This window comes from Ursus maritimus, unplaced genomic scaffold (assembly GCF_017311325.1).
Source record: "Ursus maritimus isolate PB19 unplaced genomic scaffold, ASM1731132v1 scaffold_23, whole genome shotgun sequence".
Classification (NCBI taxonomy): domain Eukaryota; kingdom Metazoa; phylum Chordata; class Mammalia; order Carnivora; family Ursidae; genus Ursus; species Ursus maritimus.
This window is the reverse complement of record NW_024424786.1, coordinates 43,954,327-43,980,734: the sequence shown is the minus strand read 5'-3', so window position 1 is coordinate 43,980,734 and position 26,408 is coordinate 43,954,327. Positions and strand designations below refer to the sequence as shown.

The window sequence follows — 26,408 nt, the reverse complement described above, 5'->3', positions numbered from 1 at the left end:
GGTGTAAGGCTGTGGAGTGAAGCTGCAGGTAACAAGCACAACGGAACTTGAAAACAGCTGATTCTCTCTCACGCCGTTTTCAGAACAAGACTGATATTGCCTCCGAGGAAACCACACAGCTGGACTGCCAGAAATGACCAAATAAAGGGTTTATTGTCAAGAAGGAAGCGTCTCTACAGCCTGAGGCGCCTGCCCCTCCACGCCCATCCCTGTCCCAACTGCACTCGTCCCACCGTAATCCTCAAGAAGTGTCATCAGAGCACTGAAGCCAGCCCTCGGTAGCCCCTGTCCGGTGAGCTCCCGCCCTCAGTGCCACCCCAGTCCCGCACGCCTCCACGCACCTGCGCCCGCACGGTGCTCCGTCCACACCTGCCGCCCCAGCCCCATGGCGCCCTGGACACCGACGGCCCACGCTGAGCTCGCCGCCCTCCCTCCACGGAAGGGCTCTCCCGGCCCGCGATCTCACCGCGCCACCGCGCTACGGCACACTCGGTTTACCCACGACCGCTCGCTGCTCTGCTCAGGGAAGAACTGCTCCTCACACCCCGGCAAAGCAGCCCGCTGAGTGTGGGTGTCCCAACAACAGGGACGCGCGGTACGGAGTCAGTAACATACGACCTCGGACAGCAGGTTACCGCTCTGCCAATCTTCGTAGACTCTCATGGTTCTGCGCATTCACGTCCTGCAAACTGGTCTGACAAAAGCCTCGGTCACAAACACCTTTACTCTCTGATTGATCAAGAAGGTATCTCTGAACGAATCAAAGCTCTCAGCACAAAACCATAACTGAAGGTACCTTATTGAGGAATGTCTCTGTGGCTCTGTTCAGCTTAATAGATAGAAATACACAAACTTAAGAATGAGCAGCCCTTTTAATTTGAACAAATAACTTACTGAGCAAAATCAAGATGTCTGAGATACCAGCCAAGTACTTAGAAGATACAATATTCATTTCAATAACGTTGTATTTGCTTAATGTTTTATGGTTTTCAAACTTGCTTCCTACCTTCTACTGTTATTCTCAGCCACCCTGTAAGGCACACATATTACCTCATTTTACGAATCAGAACACAGGCCCCAGCAGGTCAGCGATGTGCAAAGGTCACTGTGTTAATAAGTGGCTGGGGAATCAGAATTCAATATGGATGCCGAGAGGATGGTAAGCACCCACAGCAAGTCCCCACGCCGACCCCCAATCACCCCGGCCCCGACTGGGTTTGCACACAGACGCCTCGCACCTCTCGAGCACCTGCTCGGCGCACGCAGTTGTGGCCAGGGTCATTTCAGCGCTCACTGAATCTGCATTTCCTGCTGAGAAATCACCAGTATGCTCAAGGTGACACATGACCATGCAGTCTCAGAGGTGAAACACCCCGGCCAAGAGGTCAGTAGGCAGGGCCTGAGGACTGAAGTGGGGGGCGGGGGGTAGGGAAATGTACTCAGCAGTGAGGGGTACAGAAGAGCCAGTCGTGACCCACAACTGTCCTCACACAGAAACAAACAGGTGGCCACAGACCTATGAGAGCTCCCTCCGTGACTCCTGCCAATCAAGGATGACCTTGATACACACTCAATACTATTCTATTTGAAGATTTTATTTATTTGAGAGAGAGAGAGAGAGAGCAAGAGAGAGCACGAGCGGGGTGGGGGGGGGAGGAAGAAGCAGACTCCCCACCAAGCAGGAAGCCCGACGTGGGGCTCGATCCCAGGACTCTGGGATCATGACCCGAGCCGAACGCAGCCGCTTAACCGCTTAACCAACTGAGCCACCCAGGCGCCCCACACTCAGTACTATTTCATCTGTGTTTTTCTTAAAACTGATGGCATTTTTAAACAGTGGAGAAAAAATAAAAATAGAAAATAAAAGCAGCCCTGGACCTCAGACCCCATCTTCTTTGAGAGGTGAGACAGCCCCTGAATCTCAGAGGGCATCAGGTGCTCACAGCAAGCCTGGAGAGACAGGTGGGGTATGACACGGGGAAGGTAGGGAGGCACTCCCGACAAGGGAGCTGTGTAGGCCCAGGGGAGGGGAGCACAGTCAACAGACTGGTTTGGCCAGAACGAGGGGGTCTGGAGAGGAAATGGGGTGGAAAAGTTGAGTTGCACCAGAACATGGAGCTGTGAGTGCCAAACTGAAAGAGTCTGGATCTTGCCCCTGCGGCTCCCACGGATGGACACTGCAGGAAACCTGGCCACGCAAGGTCTGGGTTCAGCCGAGGGCGGCAGAAAGTGTGTGCTGGGTGGCCTAGAAAACGAAGAAGGTGCGAAGGTGCGAGCAGAGCCTCACCACGTTGGCCTGAGGCATAAAGTGCCCAAGCTAGGGTACTGGAATACAAAAGGGAGTACAAATGACACCGGAAAAGAAGACAGGGACAGAAACCGTGCTGTGGGGTGGGGGCTGGGGGAGGAGGAGGGTGGGGTGAAGCCGGGGGTGGGGCTAAGAGAGGGGAAGGGAGGCTGAAGCCAGGGGGTGGGGGGCTGAGAGAGGAAGGATGATCACAGCTCTGAACTTGACATGCGGCAGGGCATCTCTGGGCTGTGTGTAACGGCCATGACAAAAGACAAGGCTGGGACATGGAAGGAACATCACAACCCCGGGGCTGAACACAAATGTAGTTTCCTCTTCCAAAGGGGAGACTGACCCCACAAAGTGGACGCATCTCCAAGGTAGCAGCTACAGAAAAGAGCAGAAGGGGTAATATATTTCCTAGTCCTGGGTGTGAGACCCTTGTCCAATGAAAACAATTCTCCAAATGTCTCTGCACAGCAAGTGCTTCCTTTCCCTCAATTCTTTCCACAGAGGCTCCCTAACGGGAAAACCGTGCGGGCACAGTAAACCCACAAAGAGTGGACACAAGCACCAGGCAATCTGAGCTCCCTCTAAGTGACTGACAGGTTTTCGGGTTTTTTTTAAGATTTTTTTTTATTTATCGGAGAGAGAGAGCATGAGCGGAGGAGGGAGAGGGAGAGAGAATCTCAAGCAGACTCTGCACTGAGCTTGGAGTTGATGTGGGGCTCGATCTCACGACCCTGAGATCATGACCTGAGCCAAAACCAAGAGTCGGACACTCCACTGACTGCACCCCCCAGGCGCCCCAATGACTTTGTAAAGTCAGTCTGAACCAGCATTCTGTGTGCCCATCTCGCTTTCTGTAGTACTCCTGTAAAACTTGCCAGGGGAGACCCTCAAGGTGAACGGACAAGGGAGGCAACACAGGGAGTTTCAGCGCAGAGCAGACACACGGTCCAAGCCAAGACTCGCAGCAGTGTGCCTGCTGAGCGCCACGCAGTCCCGTGGGCAGCACACTGGGGCTTCCAGGCCAGCTCCACGGGCTACAGCGGCCTGCGGGCTGCTTCATAAACAGCCTGTCTTCCTAACAACTGCAGCTTCTCTGGAAAAAACCTCCCTTCCTCAGAGCACCTTGCCCCTTAAGGAGCAGTCCTGTGCAGTGACACCCAGAGAGGACAGCACTGGCCACTCAGGGTTCGGGCAACGCGTGCTGAGCCTGTCCACGGGAACGTGCTTCGAGCAATCTCTCAATTCACCACTGAACCTCGCTGGGAGCAAGTATTTCTGTAGTTGGCACAAGAAAGCCCCCTTGGAACGTACATTCCTTCGCCGTGGACGCTTCATCCTAAGCACCGCCTGCTCTATCCTTCACGGGCCTTACTACACACATCAGACGCAGCACTTCCGTCGGCGAACCGTCTCGTCCTTTCTCCTTGAAATGCAGTGATAAGAGTAAGGATAAGAAAGGGTAGTGATATAATAAAGAGATAACGGAAGGAAGAAACTCCAAACCACCCGTTTCAATCCTTATTTGCTAAGGGTCCTTCCTTTCTTCCCAGGGGAAGCTGGGGCAGAGGGCAGCCAGCCGGGGCAATTCTTCCTCATCAGCCCAGCCAGGGGGCACAGGAACACCCGCCACAGGGCTAAATGCTACATGCACCCTTTGGTTTTACAGGCACGACTGTCCATCCCGTTAGCCCTGCTGTGGCCATTTGTCACTGACTCTGGCCACGCAGCCTCCGGGCCCCCTTCCCGCCCCTCAGGAGCAGCGCGTGGCCCAGGGGGTACTGAGAGCTGCCGGCACTGGCTCTCCCAGCCTCTCCCGGAGGTGGGGACAGCGCAGGGCAGCCCCGGCCCCGGTTATAGGCTCGAAGCCCGACTCCGAATGCCAGGGAACAGGCACCGGGCTGACGGGAAGCTTCCCCAGAGCCTCCCACAGCGGGACGGGGCACTCCCACCTTCCGGAAACACCGCCAGCTCCTCAGTTCTCGCAGTACTCTACCCTCCTGCACCCATCGCCCGGGCTGCCCCTACGCAGCATGCTCATCGCACCGTGCCTTCTATCTCCACAGCAGGCAGCTTCACCCCTCCTCTCGGCGGACGTGTGAGGCACATCACAGCACACCACTCCTCCGCCGGAGCCCCACGCTGTGGGCGCCAGGGGCGCCGAGGGCTGCGGACGTCGTGCGTGTCCGTATGGTCTGCACTCCCCGCTGCCGGCCACAGCTGCCTTTGGGAATGAAAGAGAAGCGCTCTCCACCATAGCCCAACTTCCTCGCGCAGCTTGGCGGTGACCAGCAGCACCGTGGTGACCAGCAGCACGGCGGCTCACAGTGTCTGCTGGGACACCGGCACGGGGCGCTCCGATGGCAGTCGTGCACGCACCACAAGCCCCGTGGCCCCCTGTGCCCAGGGGGCACCAGCAGGGAGGGTTCCGGCTGACACCCTAGCCAGGCCCACTTCAAGGCCAGGGTAAAGCAGAAGGTGAAGCATAGGAGGCGCCCACACCTCTCTGTGCCCCCGCTTCTTCATCCATAACACGGGGTACCTGCTCTCTGGGACAGTTCATAGCCCGAAGTATACCTTCCAGGGCTGCGAAGGGGCTTCAGTGAGGCGATCCCTCTCCGGAGGCTCTGAGGCCATCCACACGGGCTATCGTCTCACCAAATCTCCCGGATAGCCGTCTCCCAGCCCGTGCACGGTGCCTCGCACGTGGCAGACGCGCTAAGTGACCGCGGACTAAGATGGAAGCTGCTGCCCCCCCGGTACAACGTACTGACGAGGACACTGGAAGCTCGGGGACGAGGTCACGAGGGATAGACTGCACGCAAGCCCCGGGCTCTGCTGAGCACTCTGCTGGGCCACCGTGAGCTCGGGGCGCGGGGGACCGGCGGTAGACTCAGGTGGAAGCCGGAGAGAGGCGGAGGCGTGCTGCACGCCTGCTTTCAGCGGGCCGCCTGCTTGAGGAGGCGGACGCGCCTGCTCCGGGAAGATGCGCCCAACAGCAGGACGACTGAAGCCAGGCTTGTGCACAGCCTCCCCGCGGGGCGCGCCGGCGGTGGAGGTGAGGAGGCGGAGCCTCGGACAGCAGCGGGCGCCGCACACGGTTTCTGGACATTCTGGACACCCCAACCTGACCTGCCATCCATGTTTCCCCATAAACTATTCTGCAGGTGTGGGAAGAGTGTGCCCTAGCTTCTTAACAGCACCTTAAGATTTCAAGAGAGATCAATCGCTGAGAAATATGGATAAGCCTCAAGGAGAACCTTAACTTCCATCCACAAGATTCAACTTCAGCATGCCACTGCCCAAAATCAATTTTTATATTACCGTTGGCAAAGGTTTCAAACTACATAGGCAGGAGGGATAATTAGCCCATTTGCAAAGCAGAAAAACTTGGAAATGCAAGATATGCTTCAAGCTCCCAAATTTATTTTCAGAGCAAAATGACATTTCCTCCTCGGAATGAGAATGAGACCCTGACAGCCAAGAGTAAAAACTCCATGGGTGGACCTTGCCTGCCAAATGAACCACAATCCCAGTCTGCAGAATTCAGCCAAGAGCTTGCTTCGAGCTACGGGGAAAAACCTACAAAGTGGAAACATTTTGTCCACATCTCTAAATGAGCATTAGCAAGTGCCAACAAAGCCTTCGCTGTGCCTCATTTCTGAGGGTGAAACGGGGCACAATTACTAATGGCTCCAGGAGAACAGGCAAAACCCAGGACTAGCTCATGCAAACCAGGACACACGGCCACCCCCATCAGTTACAGGTGGGTGACTCAGGGACAGGGGAGCAAGACTCCTGCGAGTGCCTTTTTCTAGAATTCTGACTGTTAAACCATGTAAATGCTTTAGGTATTTGAAAACAACTCCAAAGGAAAAATCCAAACCCTAAAATTGGGAATAAACAGAAACTAATGAACCTAATGGTATATCAAATTTCGTATGGTTATGTGACCAATCACACTGCTTTAAAACGCATTACTCTAACTGTACAGTCTTAAGACATATTAATTCTAAGACCCAGAAGAACTGCAAAGACATTCTAAAACTTTGCTCAGTAGGGTGATTATACCAATATGGTATTAGAAGCCTGAAACTGCTTTATGTACATCATAGGATAAAGAAAATAATGCTAACATCACTAGAAATTATAAGACAAGAGACATAAATATAAAGTAAATCAGGGAGAAGCTAAATTTTAATTTGTGAATGGAATAGCAATAAGAACTCCAGTTTCTCTTTCTTTTTGTCTAGCTCTGTCTCCAGAAAGGACCTAAAAGATGCTACCCCAGCGACAATGAGCACACCTAGCTCATTTACATTTCTGAACATCATTTCGTTAACAGGAACCAGGGCTCCTCAGAGGAATGATTTCAGATCCGAGGCAGGAAAAACACAAAGTGAGCCTGGGACAAATTCATGTGCCAGAAAACAGTGAAATGTTCAAAGACTAATAGGGCCTTGGCAAAAGGACACAGGAGCCCATCTGAGGGGGACAAGACAGCATCTAAGGAATGATGAAGATAATTGAGTGTGATTGCCGAATAAACACAAATGCAAGTGTGCACAGCGATTACAAGGGGGAGAAGGACGACAAGGGGTGCTCTTCACGGAAGAGGGTCAGTCAGTCCGGGAAGAAGGACCGAGGGCTGGACAACCCCCTCTTGCAGCTTCCAACAGGACCTGGTGTGGGCAGGACGCAGCGGACGATGCAGCCCCGGGGGACTTCCTGTGGCTCCCTGTAGCTCCCACAGGTCAGAGGGGTCTGCGGTCACCCCACAGCCCACTCCTACCTCTGACCACAAGAACGGGCCGCTGGAAACCATGAGCCTCCCCCCAAGTAGTGCCAAGCACGGAGGGAATGAGAGAGGGCCGGGGGGCAAAAGTGAGAGGCGTCAAGCCCCGTGGAAGGGAGTTATGCAGTGTTCACACTTTCACATGGTCTGTAACTGGCATGTGTCACTCTTATGATGTCCTAACTAATCAGCAATGTAAATACCATAAGCATGGTTTCCTCCAGGTAAGAACATTTTCCTCGGCACAAGGAAAACCGCTCAGTCCGAATATGAGCATTTTTGAGGGTCTTCATATACATGGCAAAACTGGTTCCCTAAAAGAGTCCATTACCAAATGACGCAGTGGTATCCAGCACTAAGGGCTAGCAAGCAGAAGAATGGTCAGTAAGAAAGGCCTTCCTCTCAGAGAGAGCAGCACATTTACAGAGAAGGTGCAGGACAACAACAGATCTGAATGACAGCATGAGGGCGACCCACAGCACAGCGTGACTGACAGGGGACCGCAGGGCCAAGGGGCCTGGGGAAGCCACGGGAGTTGGCCCCTCCTCGACTCCACCCAATGGAAGACAGGGTCCAGATCCCCAGGGTCCTCAGAGATGGCTCTGAGACAGGAAAGGTACGTGCCACAGGACATGGGGACCGGGAGGGGAGGGAGGTGCAGGAAAGAGGCAAAGCCATTCCCCTGGTTTGGGACCACCCGACCAGGTAGAAAACGGTCTCATTCACAGGAAAAGGCATACACGTTGGAAGAGATGGTTTTGGTCGATGCTGAATTTAAGGAACCCAAAGTCCGTCCAAATGGAGGTACACCACAAGGTGCTCAAGCAAGGCATCTGTGACCCGCAGTGGGGAGTATAAAGGAGAACACAGGGCAGCTGAACCTCCCAAGAAAAACCGCCTCCCCGAGTCTGGCCTACATGGACTCGTGAGAAAACGGCCATCCTGCAGCCGCACTGTCCACATGTTTCATTTGCTCCAACTGAGCTCCACATTCTCATACTCCGCTATTTTAATTTGTGCAACCACAACAATATCTGGGCTAGGTAACCTTTACTACGTGCTGAATAGTCAGCACCTAGAACAGTGCCTGGAATACACACCCGAATACATTACACACATACATGTAAATGGTATGCACATTGAATTTAAACATTACCTATTTCTGTATATTACATAAAAATATACGTTGTCCTGTGCTGTACGAGATGGATGATATCAAGGGGTTTTAATTTTTGCCTGACACGCTAACCTCACAACTCAACCCATGCATTAGCAAGGACTACTCTAACCAATGGTGACTACCCTGCGTCCACTCTTGTCTCCACCCCAAACCCACTATCCACGCAGCATCAGCACAAGATTTTAAAAAATTCAACCAGGGGGCACCTGGGTGACTTAGTGGGTTAGGTGTCTGACCCGTGATCTCAGCACAGGTCTTGATCTCAGGGTCTTGAGTTCAAGCCCCAGGTTGGACTCTATGCTGGGTACGAAGCCTACTTAAAAAATTCAATGAAATCATGCCAATCCCTCCCCCTGAGGCCGCAATGCCTCTGGGCCCTCAGCAGTACTTACAAAATAAAACAGAAAACTGAACTCTTGACATAGCCAGGCTCTGTCCAACCATCAGCTGACAGGCGTCTCACCTTGCTGTTTCCATGACTTAAATCAAGGCCAAGTTCATCCCTGCCTCTGGCCTTTGTCCCTGCAGTCGCAGTGCCAGGAAAGTCCTCCCTCGGCCTTAGCTCAACCATGGCCCCTCGGAGAGGCCCCTCACGGACCACAGCGTGCCAGCAGACAGCCCTTCCTTTCAACAACTTCGTGCTTGCAGCTGCATCTCACAGTCAGCATCCTCTTGAGAAGGGGCAGGTATGCTGGCTCGCTGAGGACAGGCCCCCTGTGTCCCAGGAGCACAGAACTCAGAGGCCAGGACGGGGTAGGGTCATGGAGGCACCCAGCAGGAGTGGACGGCTCTATCTTGCACAGATGATTACAGGTGCAGGAGCAGAGAAGGAGGAGAAGACAGGGCTGCTGGCAAAAAGAGGCAACTAGAGGGTGTGCCGCTGACAAGAGGCGAACGGTCAAATACTTTGAAGGATCTGCTGAACCGTTTCATAAACCAGAAACAATGGAAGGAAGCACAGTCTTCCAAGAGGGGTTTTGCCCACTACTCCTACTGAAGATCAGTCTGTCAGGGGGACTCCCCAAAACTCATGGGTACCACGAGAATCTACCCTTGCTGAGGGGTCTGCCAGCTCATTCACCTCACTTGGATTATGAGGAGAAGCCTCCCTGATGTACTCACTAACTTAAGCTTGGCCCGGGGTCAAACCTTGTGAGAGCGCTGACAATGAAACGACGGTGAGTGCCTCACCGCACAATGCATTACAGCAGTGCCTGAGAAAAGCCTGCGGTTCTTTACCCTGGGGGAGGCTGCAGGGCAGTGTGTGGGGGCGTCCCTCCCCCGTGAGACTGCCAGCGTTAGCATCCTCCATGGTCTCCCCAGCCGCAGAGCCTGGCCCTGACTCATCCTCCCCCGTCCCTCATCTTCCCGACCAGGCTCTGCTTCCACCTTCCTCCCTTGCCAATTGGCCCGGCAGGCTTCACACTGCTGCCAGCTAGCCGACACCTCTGTGGTGACAATCAATGCACCCACACAGGTGGCCTTACCTGCCACTAAGCTGTGCTTTTAAGACCCTGCTCTTCAGGGTGCTCTGAGTCCTACGTGAACGCTCTCCCAGGGATTTGCAGACTGCGAGAGACATGGGCAAAACCTGGGGTCCCGCCCACAATTCAAGCCGAACAGATTCTCTTTTCTTGGAATTCTCTGGGTGAGATGTCTTTTAAGAAACTCATTTGTTGCCTACAAAAAGAGTGTGAAATCACTGCACTCAACTTGGAAGAATAAAATCTGCATTTTCAACTTTATGTGAAATTGGAGGGAAGACCAAATGAGCAGTAATTTTTAAAAACAGATCAGGGGCGCCTGGGTGGCACAGCGGTTAAGCGTCTGCCTTCGGCTCAGGGCGTGATCCTGGCGTTGTGGGATCGAGCCCCACATCAGGCTCCTCCGCTATGAGCCTGCTTCTTCCTCTCCCACTCCCCCTGCTTGTGTTCCCTCTCTCGCTGGCTGTCTCTATCTCTGTCGAATAAATAAATAAAATCTTTAAAAAAAAAAAATAAATAAATAAAAACAGATCAAACACCGTGATCAAGTCATAGAATAAGTGTCACTTAAGCATCTCACCCCCCCTTAGTCTTCTCTGCCACAGCCAGCCTGTCACCAGAAAGCCCGGGTGGGCACTGGGCAAGGGAGGAGGGCACTCAGGGGGCTGGGCCGACGGCCCCATCGTCTTTCCATGCATGGCGGGCAAGCATGGGCAAACCGGAGACTTAGATTAGGAAAAGAACAATGGGTACTAAGCAAGGACTAGTGGGTTTTGTTTTCTCCTGTATCAAATAATGATCAACATATTTACCATGACTTCTACACGTGCTTCAGACACAGAGAGCACACCAGTCTCCCCTCACTTCCAGTTATACACACAAATAGTCTCTAAGTCAACGCACCAAGAACTAGAAAAACTGAACAGAATTTTAAGTCTGTTTGAAGGCATCAAAGAGCTATTGAGGCAACCACAACTGGAGGGAGATTCCAAACAAAAGGGAGTCCACTGAGGTGACTCTAATACTTAGAGTGCCAGTCTTGCCCTCAAGGCATTGGCGATTCTGATTTTCCTCAGGGATTGGGGCGGGGGGAGGGGAGCAATATACGAATAAGCTGGAAAGAAAACATAGCAGAAAGCCAAGAAGAAAGTCTTGGCCAACAGAGCCCTGGACAGCTCCATGGGTATGGGAAGACAAAATTCAAGTGCAGGCCTGACAAGTCAGCCAGGTCTTAAAGGCCAGGATCCCTGAGAGCAGGAAGGCACAGAAAGTGAGCCCAGCACCCTGCAAGCACTCCCCGAGAGTTGAGCCTTCAACAGTCTCCTGTGCTTAGGATACAAGAACTGGGCTTCGGGACCTGCCAAGGAGGGGCCCTGGGAAATGCTCGAGGCCTCCAGATGGAGACCCTGGAGTGCTACATGGTGGGGGGCGGGGGAGGAGAAGGTAGCTTACAAAGCTTGAACCCCAGTGTCAAGTCACTCAAACTGACCGGGCCGAGGAACTGCCCCACATGGGGTGTGTCAGAGGAGATGCTAAAGGATGACAGCCTCACCCAGAGCCTCTACAGCTCTTCATACACAATGTCCAACACTCTCAAGAAGAAAGAAAGAAAGAAAGAAAGAAAGAAAGAAAGAAAGAAAGAAAGAAAGACAAAGCAAAGCAAAAGATATAACAGCATATAGGCCAAAAGAGAAAAGAACAGAAACAGACCAAGAGATGACCCATATAGTGGGAGTTATCAGATGCACATGTCAACTTTTCAAACACATACTTGACAGACGGGAAATTTTCAGAGAATCAAAACAAATTCTAAACTGAAAAATATAGCAGTTGAAATTAAGAACTCAACCTGTGGGCTTAACATCAGAATAAATACAGATGAAGAAACAATCAGTGAACTGGAAGACAGGTCAGTAAAAAAAAAAAAAAAATCTGGACAGAAGTTGGAGGAAAAAGTCTAGAAAATAGAAGAGCCCAAAAGACACATGGGACATGGTAAAAATGTCCAATGGGGACTCTCAAAGTAGAGGAAAGACAGAATGGGGAATAATGAATATCTACAGAGGTAACAGTCAAAACTTTTCCAAAACTGATTAAAGAACCAAGCCATTGACACAACAAAGAATGCCCGAGGCAAAAAGAAAATGTTAAAAGTAACAAGAGGAAAAAAGATACTGCCTTCAATGAGATAACAGTAACCGCTGCGAGCTGACTTTTCAAGAAAAGGAAAGGAAGCCAGAACACCATGGACTGGCATCTATAAAATGTTGAACAAAAATAACCACCAACCTGGAAGTCTATGCCCAACAGAAACATTCTTCAAAAGTGAAGGCAAGGTAAAGATGTTTCAGACAAAAAAAGAAAGAAAGAAAGAAAGAAAGAAAGAAAGAAAGAAAGAAAGAAAGAAAGAAAGAAAAAGAAAGAAAGAAAGAAAAGAGACAACTCATCAACCACAGACATGAACTAAAAGAGATATTAAAGCAGTTTTTGGGGGAAAAGAAAAGGAGTCTTTGACAGAAATATGAAAAAAAACAAGGAGTAAAGAGCAACTTCATGACAAAAAGGGTAACTAGGAAAATAAATCTTAGTAAGCATTAACTGCACAAAGCAATGATGACAGTGCCAAAATCGATCTAAAATTTAAAAATATTACAATGACAAAAACGGTGGAGGGGAGTTCAATGCCATTTAAGTGTCAAAGGAAACAGTAGCACCAGGGAAGTAGTCAAAGTACTAAATTACGCCTAAATTTAAACTGCACCCTGCATATACATATATATTCCAACAACCTAACAGAGAAGTATACAATTAAAACACTGCATACTTCTAAAAGAAAGCTAAAGAGAAAAGGAACACAGAACAGGTGGGCAAATAAAGAACAAGTAATAATATGGTACCCACAAACCAACGTATTAGTCAGTGGATTTAAACAGAGCAAATGCTCCAACCAAAAGATAAAGATGTCAAATTCATTAAAATAAAACTAAGCATATACTATTCACAAAGGTACACCTTAAAATGTAAGCTCACAGAAAGGTGAAAGTAAAAGATCCCCAGGTACCCTAACTAACAGAACTGACATGGCAAATACAACCATCGATTAAAGTAACCTCTAGAGCCAAGGAGGAACATTTCATGATAAAAGTTCCATCTACCAAGAAAACAAGAGTTCTAAATTTGAATAGATCTAATAACACAATCTCAAAATACATAAAAAGTGAGGAAAACAGAAAAGGAGAAAGAGCCAGATCCACAATCACAGAGGGAGACCTTAGGCACAGCTCTCAGTAACTGACAGACCTAACAACAGCTACAAAGCCAGGGTGCAGGGCTGGGCTGTCCAATCTGCAGTCACAAGTGGCTAGTAAGTACCTGAAACGTGGCTACTCCAAATTGAGATGTGCTCAAATATAAAATACACACCAGATTTCAAAGACTTAAATATGATAAAAAGAATGTAAAATATTTCATTTGGTTTTTTCATGTTGATTATACACTGAAATGATATTTTGGACATTTGTGTTAGATAAAATATATTCTTAAAATTATTTTTACCTCTTTCTTACTTTATTTAATGTGGCTCCTAGAATCTGAATTACACGACTTAGAAACTTCCTCTCACCGATAAACACAGAACACTGCAGTTCCACCAATACACATTATTTTCAAGTGCTCAAGGAACACTTAACGAAAATGAATGTACACTGAGCCATGAGAAAAGCCCAACTCATTTCCAAGGACTGAAACAATGCAGGGCACATTTAGGGACTGCAACAGATTAACAGTTTATAGCCCCCCCCCTCCCATTCATCACCTCCAAGGTGATGGTATTAGGACATGGAGACTTCAGGAAGTGACCAGCTCATGGGTGGAGAGAGCTCCCTCACCCCTGCCACAGCGTGAGGACAGTGAGAAGCCGGCCGTCTTTGAATCAGGAAACCGGCTCTCACTGGACACTGAATCTACCCATGACCTGATCTTGAGGACTTCCCAGTCTCCAGAACTATGAGAAATAAACTTCTGTTGCCTATTAGCCAGCCAGTCTATGGTATTTTGTGATAGCAACCCCCCAAAACTAAGACAGATACCTTCATAGAATTAAGGTAGAAATCAGCAAAAAGGTAACTAGAAAATCCCCCTAAACATTGAGAAGTTAAGTGATATACTTCTAAAAAACTTTATGAATAAAAAGAGGATACCACAATGAAAACTAGAAAATATTTTTACATGAAAGATAATGAAAATTTGGCTTATCAAAAACTGTGGGATAAATAAAGTTGTGCTTAAAGGGAAACTCAGAGCTTTAAAATACATATCCTGGAAAAGAAGAAAGGCTAAAAATCAAACTAAGTATTTAGCTCAAGAACTAGAAAAAAGAACAGCAAACAAAACACAAAGTAGATGGGGAAAAAAAGAACAGAAATTAATGAAATAGAAAACAAATACGAAAACAAATAGAAAAAAAATCAGTAAAGCCCGAAGTTGGTTGTTTGAAAGGACTAATAAAATTAATAATCCCCTAGCCAAGACTGATTAAGAAAAAGAGACAAAGCACAAATTACCAATACCAAGAATTTTTAAAAGGAAATATCACAACAAATTCTGCTGGTGATAAGGCTATTACGAACCACTCTACACCATTACTTGGAAAGTTCGGGTGGCCTGAGCAAATTCCTAGGGGGAAAAATGCCTTATCTAAATAGACACAAGAAAAAATATAAAATCAGAAAAATCTTATTTTCATATAAAAGAATTAATCTGAAATTAAAAACCTTCTCACAAGGAAAACCCTACACCAGCTGGTTTTGCCAGTTAATTCTTCCAAAAATTGAAGGAAGAAAACATCAGGCTCACATGAACTGTTCTGGGAATACACGAGGAACACTTCCTACCTTATTTTATGAGACTAGCACAACCTTAATACCGAAACCCAACAAGGACAATACAAGAAAGTACAATTACAGACCAACATCTCTCATGAATACAGATGCAAGATCCTAAGCAAAATATTAACAAATAAAATCCGGCAAAAAGAGAATACACAGACATCAAGTTGGGATTACTGCAGTAGCAAAAAAATTGTTTTAGGGGCGCCTGGGTGGCACAGCGGTTAAGCGTCTGCCTTCGGCTCAGGGCGTGATCCTGGCGTTATGGGATCGAGCCCCACATCAGGCTCCTCCGCTAGGAGCCTGCTTCTTCCTCTCCCACTCCCCCTGTTTGTGTTCCCTCTCTCGCTGGCTGTCTCTATCCCTGTCGAATAAATAAATAAAATCTTTAAAAAAAAATTGTTTTAAAGTTAAATCACATTAAAAAAAAATCACTTGTCCCAAAAGATGCAGAAAACACATAATATAATTTAATTCATGATTTTAAAACAACTCCCAGCAAACTAAAAATAGAGGAGAATTTTCATGTTTTGATAAAAAATATCTACCAACAAAGCCCCAGATGGTATCATATGTGACGGTCAAATACTGAAAGCTCTCTCTCTGGTATTGAGAGTGAGACAAGGACACCTATTCTCTCCACTTCTATTCAACACCGTACTGAAGATCCCAGCTAGTATAAGAAGGCAAGAAAAATAAAAATGATTATTGCACTGGAAAGGAAAAAAAACATATCAGAAGACACCCCTGAGAGAATGAAAGGCAAACACACACAAGACTGTAAAAAACAAAACAAAACAAAAAATCTGCCATCCATATAGGCATCCAAAATATATAAAAAGAACTCCTTCAAATCAATAAAAAACAAAACAGCCAACCCAATCAAAAAATGGGCAAGAGACAATTATTTCATAAGAGAGATCCAAGTGGCCAATAAACACCCACAGAGAAGTCCTGCCCTTGCTATTTACTGGTCATGGGCAAGCGGCAAGCTCACACCATACTCAGCTTCCTACCACTCGACACCCACCAGACAGCTAAAATGCAAGAACTGACAATGCCAAGGGTCAGACAGCCACTGAGCGCTCTCACACCGTGGGTGGTGAGTGAACACACACACACACGATCACTCAGCAACGCTGCTCCTCTGAGCACACCCAACAGCAATGTATACGTACCTGCACCAACAAACAAGCAGGGAGGGTCGGGCAGCATTTGTAAATACCCGTGCCCAGCAGAAAGCATCGACTACGGTATATTCACACACCAGGGACTAGACAGCAAGGAGAATAACAAAGCCACACGAGGCCAAACAGACACATCTCACAAACATAAGGCTAAATGACTATTTATATGAAATCAAGAGCACACCAAAGCAATCAATGGAAAAGTCAAGACCATTGGTAGCTTTGGAGCACAGTTACTGGGAGTGGGTAGGAGGGGGCTTTGGGAAACCTGGTAATGTTCTATTTCTTCATCTAGGTGGTGGTTATAAGCACGTGTTCACTAAGTGAAAAAAGTCTCTGAAATGTACACTTACAACTGTGAATTTTTCTGATTATGTTATAGTTAAAATTTGTTAATGTATGTTATTACTTGCTCATATAACGTGCTAATAGTACAAATGCATTTACTCATATACCTATCCAGCCACATTATCAGCCACCAAACATGAGTCAAACACCAGGGAAAGCAAAGTTCCAAAAACAGTTTACTTAATGGTTCCTGTGTTTCTGAAATGTTGGTCTCAGGTGCTCAGGCCTGGAGGCAGACAGGGAGGAAGGGAGGCAGGGAGGAGGGGATGCCAGGGAGGTAGGGAGATGAGCAGGCAGGGAGGCCAGGAGGCCAGGGAGGTGAAGAGGTGCTAAGGTGGGGAGGCAGGGAGGCCAGGGAGGCGGGTGTGGCCAGTGTTACACTCTCCACTCAACGAAGAGCTTCTAGGTTACACCACACTGAGCAGTAGCTAAAAACAAATCACTGAGCAACGGTGTCACCCTGTTGGGGTGACAAACTCCACCGCACAAAACTGTCCCTTCTGTTAGGTCGTGTGTGCTCATTCTTTCAAAAATCAACCTGATCAAACACTTAAGTATTTGATAGGCGCTTCAGTGCATGGCCTCAAATTACACTAAAATACAATCACAAAACAAAAAACAAACAAAAGCTACTGAAAAATACACAAGTACGCTAAAATCCTGGCGGAGCATCGTTTGGCCGGTCCTTTCGAGCTTGCGGTAATAAAACCTGACCTGCCCAAACTACATAATTTGTGAGGCCTGCACAGGAAAAACCGTGATGGCTCTCTGAGCCCACGGAAAAGGAGCACTACAGACCAACGCCAGATTATTATTGCTAAAAAGGAAATGCAAACGTTTGGGTTATCAATCTTTCAGGAGAACTGACTACAGCCAAGAAACGCATTCAGGCTGGCAATTACTCATTTACTCATTTAGCACTGCACACCGATGGCGGGAGCACAAACACGTGCTTAGGCAGGCCTACGGGAAAGGACCACAGACGCGCCTATTACGGGTAAGTCAAGTGGCACCTCGGCGGCTGTGAACACCCAAGTAACCCCCGTGTCTCCTGCAGGCTAGGTGCCACTCTCCTTACTCTTTCGTGGGTGACGTTCTCCCCTCACCTGTCATTACATCCTCACTCGGCTCCACAAGACGAGGCTTTGAAACACCAGTCCAAATGTCACGTACTCAGATGAATGACTTCAGTGTCACTTCAAGCTTACAATTTGCATCAGCCAAGAGAAAGTTCCGAAGGAATGAATCTCTGATGTCCCCCACGACAAAAGTCATTTACAAAACACAGGTATTCTTATAAAGGGAGACGGTGAAAATATCTTTCCTGTGAGATCAATCCTATCTGTCCATTAAATTTCATTAGAAAATGGGAACTATCTGATAAAATCCATGAGACACACATGTTCAGCAAGAAAGGCCTGAGACAACTGAACGGAAGAAACCACACAGCTTGGATGCCTCATGGCCCTTGTCCAAAATCTTTGGAGCACTGTCCCAAATCTAGACAGTTCCTTCTGCTGCCCGAGGAAGGGAACAAGAGTTACGAGGTGTTTAAAGTAAAGCGCACCACAGAGTTCGTCCTCCCTCAGAGGTTTAACCCTCGGGAACTCTCTCTGCACGTGACTTACAAAAACCAGAACCACCATTTCAGAAACTCGTCTAAAACACGGACACCATGAAAGATGATACCATAAAAAAACATTTAGAGAGAAAGCAAGCATCTGTGGAGTTCCAGGTGAAAAGCATCCATACCTGTGGGAGTGCAGTATTGAGCTGCCTCTGCAAGGAGTCTCTCTCATGACCAACCTCGTGTAACTTCCCCTGGGTCAATGCCAGCGTTTCCTGAGTCTCTCTCAGCGTGTCCAGAAGACGGTCTCTCTCTTCCAGCATGGACACCATCAACTGCTCAAAATGCGAATCTGCGTCTGGCTGCGAAGGGGAGCCGGACCCATGGCTCCCGCTTCCTCCTGGCGGGCCTTCTGCTTCACTGATGGTCGGCATCACCTCGCACATCATCTTGAAAGAAAAGACCCAGACTCCAGTCATTAAGTGCAAAATAAAGGCTCCCACAAACCTGCAACTTTATAGCTATGTGTAGCTAATAAACTGAAGCTTGACAGACAGCCTCATTATTCTCAGATCTGTTACGCTCTGAATATAAATCAGGGGGAAAACATACACATAGCAATCCTGAGTGCCGGAACACACAAGATGAACACATTAATATGCACAATAATCCAGTGAAGGGGTAAAGACCCCAGAGACTACCCCTCACATAAAGAACAAACCCTTTGGCATCTTGTTTGCAAAGCTGTACTTTCTAGTTGTTGGAAACAAGTGTGCTTCTGTAACTTTTTTTTTTTCCTATTTCCCGGTGGGGGAGAGAAAGTCAAAACACATGCCACCCAATCATTTTTCAGGAAAAGCACAGAAGGAGCATACAGCCAGTAAAACTGACAAGTACAAAATCCATCAGGCATCTTACAGGAATGTGTGCAGTCAGCTCCTGAGGAGGACTGACGGCTCCCTGAATGCTCGGGCTGGATTTGGTGAGCGCTAAAAGGAACTGGATTCGTTAAGGGCTGGGAAAGGTGTTTTTCAATGGCTGCAAGGTACGACGGTCAGGCAATCGAACTTATGTAAGTTTACAGCCGAAAAAAAGAAAAGAAGGAAAACTTGCACAACGGACATGAAGCGGGTCGCTACAGCCGCGGATGGCTAGGAAGGAAGGAAGGAAGGAAAAGTGAAAGGGGAGAACGGAGACGCTATTAAATGTCTCCAACATAACGCCAGCACGAGGGGAAGGAGGGCCGGTTCCGGAGGCTGGACCCCCGAGAAGGCGATGCCCAGGACTGCTCCCCGGGCAGCGACAGAACGACCTCCGCTCCCCTCGCACCCGCACCGGGCGCCGCAGAGTCCCCGGACCCCGAGGCAGGGAGAACCGCTGACAACTGGAGCGCAGCCCAGGTCGCGGCTTCTCACGGCCACAGGTCCTCGGGACCCGCGCCCGGCGCCGGGTTGACCGGGGCTGACTGGGCCACCGGGGTGACCGGGGCGCCGCGGTCAGGGGAGGGGGCGGCGCGCGGCCCCAGGAGCCCGTCCCTCGGGGAGGGTCCGCCGGGGGTCCCACTGGGGTCCCGGGCCCCCGCCCCCGCGCCCAGAGAGCTGACAGCGAGCGCCGCGCAGCCGCCGCGAGGAGGGGGCCGGCGCCCGGGGCGACCTCGGCCCCGCTCCGCCCCGAGCCTGCCTCGGTCTCCCGCTCCTTTACCTTGCTCGCCGGCGGGAGCGGGCGTGGAGGCTCCGCGGCGGCTCGCGGGCGGGTGCTCGCTCCGGGCGAGCTCGGGGCCCGACGAAGGCAGCCCGCGCCCGCGCCCGCCGGCCCCGGGCCCGCAGCCCCCAGTCACTAAGGCCGGCCCGCGGCCGGACACTGGCTGAGCGCAGGAGGAGCGGGCCCGGCTGCGCGTCGCCGGCGTCAACGTGCCCGACGTCGGGCGCGTCGGCGCAGCGTCAGCGCCGAGCGCCGCCGACCGGCCCCGCCCCCCCGGGAGGAGCGCCGCGGAGGCCGAGTGCGCAAGCGCCGCCCTCTCAGGTGGGCGGACCGGGCCTCTCGGGCGTCGATTGGCTAGGTGCGAGCGGAGCCCCGCCCTCAGCCCCGCCCCGCCCAGGTGAGGGTCGTCTCCTCTGAGCAACCGCTCCCCGGAGGCATCTGCCCCCAAATCTGCCCTTACGGCCGTTATCGAACGTCTACTGTGCATCAGGTTCTGAGCCAGACCCTTACTAGACGTCACGTCCCCACACCTTACAGGAGGGCACGCCCAGGAGCAAGTTACCTGCCGGCTGCCTCCTTGGGAGCAAACCAAATCTTACAGGACTGAGAAGGACGCGGTTTCTACGCAGGGCCGCTCACCGAGCCTTACCTGCTCTACCTGCGGAGGCCCAGGTGGGCAGCGTTTGATATGGAGGCTCGTGGGCGCTGTGTGGGGAGTGCAGGCTTGGGAGCCAGGCACAGCTGGTTCAACTCCCGGCACATGCCTGTCCCTGCGGCGTGGGGCTGGGCAACTCAGGGGAGCCCGCTGGCACTCAGTGCCCCAGGTGTAGGACGCGAAAATGACACAGACCTACCCCAGGGGTGTTTTAACAAGTGGAACCCAATGGTGGTCGGTTTTATCTTTGTCCTTATTCATATTCATATTTTGTACTTAAACTTTTAAAAACACCTGTTATATGCCAAGTCCCGTGCTAGATCTTGCAGACACAGAGATGAGAAATACACCTTTTTAGTAAGTTAAAGCAGATGCCTCCCCCTCACGGTTTGACACCTGGAGCAGAAACTCTTCACAGGCCAAAATGTCAGGGCATTGCTGCCAGGCACCACTGGCTACCGTACGTCTGTGGTGAGGTAGCCAGGAGCCCCTGAACTAACCCAACTCTCAGTGAAGTTTGCATGGGGAGCGGGTGAAAGCTTCGGAGGTGGCTTCCGTGCTTCCCACTGTGAGCTCCCCAAGAACAGGTGCTACTTCTGATTGGCTTTATCTCCTAGGGTCCAGGAACACACCTTTCTTTCATTCGTGTATTCATTTATCAAATAAATATCGACTACACGTAAATCCGAATTTGTACCCCTGACCCGGGGTCTGGGACGGAGGAGAGTTTCCAGCTCTCTTCAAGCGTACCAGCTTAATTCATCCAGCCCACGTTTGCACCACACCCATGAAGTATCTGTCTCCTAAGAAATCAACTCAATGCCAAAATTTAGTTCAACGGTGTGGAATGTTCATTCATTTCACGGACATGTGTAGAGCATTATGAGCCAGGCATGGCCTAGGTTTCGGGAACACAGAGCTGTTTAAGATATCACTTGGCCCAGTTCACAGCCTGGAGGGGAGAGGAGAAAGACTATTACAGTGTCAAGTTAGCAAGTGTGTAACTTAGTGCCTTGGGACCACAGAGGAAGGAATTACCGAAGGAATTACCGCATCACAGAAGGGGCTTCACAGAGGACATAACACCTCAGCTGGGTCTCAAAGGATGAGCAGTTCTCCAAGCAGAGAAGGGAGAAGCCCACTCAGTCTAGTACCAGGAAAAAGAGATCCCAGATTTCACTCATTTTCCTTCGTTCACACCATTCCCCCAGATTGCAAAATCATTAAGAGGAAAATTGTAAACAACTTAAATGGCCAAAAAAAGAGATTGATTAAGTCTTTGCACTTTCAAATGACAGAGAGCTTGCTGGCATCCACAGTCATGTTTTCAGTTAAGTAGCTGATGACCGGCAACATTCCACATCTCAACTGTGGCCGTGGTCACACAACTATGTGCCTTCGTCAGAACTCACAGAACTGCCCATTAGTATGGGAAGTGTGCTCTAATTTTTAAAATGGAGGAAAAAACTTTAAAAAAAAAAGCAAGTTACAAACAAGTATAGACAGTGTGCGCCCAGATTCAAAGAAGAAAACATCTGTGTTAAGATGAAGAATGTGTCATGTAAAATGTCTTGTTTCTGAAAAACCCTAGAATATTATTAACCAAAGTGATGAAGTTTCAAGAAGATGAGTTTTACATGAAATAAAGCATTTTTGAAAAGCAAAATTAAATTTTAAGTTTCAAAGTTGTAAAAGACAAACATATATGTTTATATTGGACCCCAGTCAATTAGTGTTCCACATTTCTCCATATACACATAGGTTTATATATTCCCGGAAAGAGATATGTCAGAATGTTGGCAGTTGTCTTTGCGGGAGACTGGGTATTTTTCATTTCCTTCTTTGTGCTTTCCAGATACTTCATCATGAATGTGCATTATTTCTATCATTAGGCAAGCCCCCCCCCCACACAAATGTTCCTTTGGTAAAAGCCAGGCAAGCACGAATCATGAAAACTGGCTTTCCGAAAGCTAAAATGCCTTTTCTACGTATTTATACTGCGCAACTAAACTGTTCCCCCAAAGTATTTATCTGAAAAATATTTTAGCAACTGGGTGGCATCCTTGTAAGGCTCAGTCAGGAAAACAACGAGCAGGGGAAACATTTTCACTCCAACCCTCCTGTCGAAGGTTCGATAAAGAAAACCCAGTAACGTGGGAGGGGAGCGGATAGATAGTTCAGTGTTATGCCCAGGGTTGTGTTTTCACAAATGTGTCCACCAGCTCAGCTCTCTGGATGATGTCGTTGTCAACCTCAAACATGACCCGGGCCACCTCTCCTTTCCAGAAATGTAAGCAGCTCAGGAGGAGCGTTCCTATAAGATCAGAGTGTGGCCTGGCCTCTGTCCTAGAGATCTGGGTGTGTCCCAGATCTATCGAAAGGATGGAGAACAACCGGAGGAAGGCGGCTGTGATGATACAGTTCGGCAAAGGTCCGAGCTGGGGTGGGTGGCAGAAGATGTGGCCCTAGGTTCAAGAGGAAGAAACTGAAGCCCAGTTTCCCTTCGAGTCCCAAAAAGGGTTCACCCACAAGCACCCGGTTAGTCTAGAACACAGTTGGAACTGGAGCCCTGAGTAAACCGGGGGCTTTTGATTCCTGATCCCGTCGCTACGCTGTTGTGACCAAGGAGTGGTCTCTTTAAGGGACAACAAGGCGTAAGCCTTCTACCCAAGGGTCTCCAATGCTGCCCAAGGAGTCCAGTCCCTGTGGAAGAGGTGGGGGCCCTGGGCTTGGGGACTTCGGCCACTAGCGTCAACGCTGCTTGGGTTTCCCGTGTGTCCCTGCTGAGGCGGCAGGCGGTAAAGAAGGAGAGAGGGAAAGAAAGGGAACCATTGTACTTGCTTTTCTCCTTTCCTTCTCGAAGTAATTCACAGTCAGTCCTGTATCCTTCCTACTACATGGAGGAGGAGACAGAGAGCCAACTGGCCGGTGAGCTGGGGAGATCACCAGCCAGAGTGTTCCGGTTGCCACGGCAGTTCGAGTTCTCATTGTTAACCGATACTGGAATTTTGATCCATGAGGGAGACAGTTGGGCAGTTGGTTGAGGTGTGTCCCTCCCTGAGAGCACAGAAGGAAAAGTCACATTTGCAGAACATTTATGGAACCCCACTCCATATAACCTCACTCGACCCTTACGGGTGTACAATGAGGACACTGAGACCCCACAGATGAACTTCCCTGCCCAGTTCATGGTTCCGTTGAAGCTGGACTTGAACCAAAGACTGGCTCCAAAGACAGTCTTGGTGCTACACCAAAACATGTCCCCAGGCCCCCAAAGCTGGGGACAACCCCCCCCCCAGATCAGTGCTGGACCGCCAAGATACTGACCCTGATGCCCACTGAGGGTCTCTGGGCCTCCCGGCCACCTTGTCCCAGCACAGTGCCAGGCACAGGGAGCCCCCAGCTCCTGGAGTTTCCCAAGCCTTCCCACACGGGTGTGAAGACTTCCATCCCCTTCTTCTGTATAATTATATTTTAAAAGCAAGTCGTAAACATCTTGCAGTGTGTATCTCTTGACAACTTCCTTGTGTTCCTCACATTCGTAGCAATGCCCAGCTATTGCAGGGAGAAGGCCCAGAGACGTAGTTCAAGCTCTCCCCGGGCTGGGCTGGAGCCCTGGCCCCACCTTTGCCTTGACCTCTCTGGGCTCAGTTTCCTCATTCCTGAGGTGAGGCTGGTAGTGCCCCCAAGGAGGCTGTCCGCGAGGGCTCAGGGAGTCAGGAAAGGCTATAGGGGAGATCACCAGCGGAAGTCCCTTGTATCTGGGCCTTGCCTACCCCCCTGGAGGGAAGCGGGATTGTTCCCAGTCCACTGGCATCTCATTCCCCTTTGTCCCCGACAGGCTGACAGAGGGCCTGGGCCCCTGTTCTCATCAGTGCCATGTAAAGGACAGCCTGCGGGGTCTCTGGGGGGTTTCTTCTGGGGTGACTGAGAAAGCCCCAAGGCCACCGCCCTCTCCCGTGTGTAGCCTGAGATCCTGCCCAGTGTGTTTCCAGACGGGAAATTCTTCCCACTGTCTCTTGGGAAGGTTATGTGTTTCCCGACCCCAAATAGCCAGAAAGACCCGTCCAGAAATCTAGAAAGAAGAGGGCGCCTAGCTGGTTCAGTCAGCTGGGCGTTGGACTGCTGATCTCAGCTCAGGTCTTGATCTCAGGGTCTTGAGTTCAAGCCCTGCATTGGGTTCTATGCTGGGCACAGAGCCTACTAAAAAAAAGGAAAGAAAGAAGAAAGGAAGGAAGGAAGGGAAGAAGGAAAGAGGGAAGGAAGGAAAGAAGGAAGGAAAGGAAAGAGGGAAGGAAAGAAAGAAGGAAGGAAGGAAAGAGGGAAGAGGGGAAGGAAGGAAGGAAGGCAGGCTCCCTGCTCAGTGGGGGAAGGAAAGAAAAGAAGTACAGAAAAAGGGTAAAGTGTGGTAACTGTCTTCGTAGAGTTAAACTTATCACCACGAAGGGGCTACTGGTTGATCCAGTCAAAGCGAGGACAGGAAGCGCTGCCACGTGGAGTCACCTGGAAGGGCGAGGTTGACAGCTGGGAGCTGCAGAGTGGCGTTGCTGGCACGTGGGACGTGGGACGGCGGCAGTCTTACTGGCTTGGGGCTGTGGCATGAGGGGGGTGCCTCTGCCAGTGGTGACTCATTCTTGCAAATAAAATAAATATTAATGAGTTTATACACACAGTCTTCCTCAAACAAAGCCGATGAGTGGTGTTTCAATGAATAAGCAGTTCAAGTACTTAACTGGCAACGGCGGGCCTGCTTCCGGGTGGTGCCACGAAGCTTGCTGAGGGACCCAAATGGTACAGGATCCGAAACCCCCCAGTAATACTTGTAGGCGTTTTCCGGGGTTCGAATATTCACTGCCCGCTGCAGTTTCCTGTCAAGCAGTTGAAAAATTCCATCACTAAAAAATCACCTCATGGGTGAGACCTGAGGACATTATGTTGAGTGAAATACACCTGTCACCAAAGGACACATTTCACCGAGAAGAGGTCCCTGGAATGGCTAGCTTCACGGGGGACAGAGAGCGGACGGCGGGCACCGGGGCCAGGGGAAAGATGGGGGTTGGTGTCTCCCAGGGACAGAGGTTCAGTTTGGAAAAATGGAAAGTTCTGGAGGCGATTCTGGGGATGGCTGTGCAATGTGAATGTGCTTCAGACCACTGAGCTCCACAGTTAAAAATAGTTGAGATGGTAAATTTCGTGTTATATGTTTTTTACCACATTAAAAAAAAGCAGCCAGTACTCCTGCTCTTGCCCAGCTTGATGATGATTTGTACAGACTCCTAAGGATTTGCCAGTATCGATGCCCAGGGAAAGAAATTTTTCCACGACTAAAACATTTGTCATGAAACAAAGGATTAAGATTATCAGATAGGGCAACTAACCTTTTAAATATTAGACATTTGTGGAATTATCTTTAAGTGTTTTTTAATGATCTGTATTTGGCAATTTTTTTTTTTTGTTAATTCCTTCTTTAAATGTTTGCTATTATCAAATGTCTGTAACAGATGGAGGTCACTTTCACATGTTATTAAAGTATGTAATCTTGCAAAATAATGGTTTATAATGAGAAGAAGCCATGTAAGCCATGTGTGGGGCACTCAGGTGGCTCAGTCGGCGAAGTGTCTGCCTTTGGCTCAGGTCATGTTCCCGGGATCCTGAGATCAAGCCCCACGTCGGGCTCCCTGCTCAGTGGGGAGTCTGCTTCTCCCTCTGCCTCTGTCCCTCCTTATCCCCTGCTTGTGCTCTCCCTGACCCTCCCCCTGCTTGTGCTCTCCCTGACCCTCCCCCTGCTTGTGCTCTCTCGCGCTCTCTTGCTCTCTGTCAAATAAATAAATAAAATCTTAAAAAAAAAAAAAAGAAGCCATGTGTTTGTGATTTTTTTTTTTTCCCAAAACACCTGTGAACCTGTGTGTTCTGGTCGCTCACCATTTAAAAGCACATAAATATAGTGTTCTGAAAGCTACGGAATAATTAAGGTCCCCAAGCCTTCAAAGTGAGCATGTGTTGGGAGTTTGGAAACCATGATTGCCGCCATACCCGGGAAGCGGGAGCATCCTGAGAGGCTGTGCCAGGTGGTGCCCGCCCCGCACCAGCCTCGCCCCGTGGAGCACTAACCCAGCGTCACATTCAAGCACCTTCGGGGGAATGATCTGGGGCATGCAGACAACAGCAGTACAACCAGGAAAGCTTTTCTCTTTCTTCCTGACACTTCCTTATGATCGCTTTTAACTTTCGGGGCACCTGGCCGGCTCGGTCGGTGGAGCGCGAGACTCTTGACCTGGGGGTCGTGAGTTCGAGCCCCATGTTGGGGGC

The 26,408-nt window shown here is 49.7% G+C and overlaps 1 protein-coding gene across 2 annotated transcripts in view; it reads right to left on the bottom strand.

The window, feature by feature from the left end:
* The window catches only part of PPFIA1 (PTPRF interacting protein alpha 1), an 86,184-nt gene extending 66,609 nt beyond the window's left edge, over positions 1-19,575 (bottom strand). For both annotated transcript variants that reach the window (XM_040639595.1, XM_040639596.1), the window contains exons 1-2: positions 19,445-19,575; positions 17,929-18,192 (exon numbers count right to left, since the gene is read on the bottom strand). In XM_040639595.1, the coding sequence (XP_040495529.1) occupies positions 17,929-18,192 (264 nt within the window). In that variant the 5' untranslated portion in view covers positions 19,445-19,575. The remainder of the gene's footprint in view (positions 1-17,928; positions 18,193-19,444) is intronic.
* Positions 19,576-26,408: the final 6,833 nt, after the last annotated feature.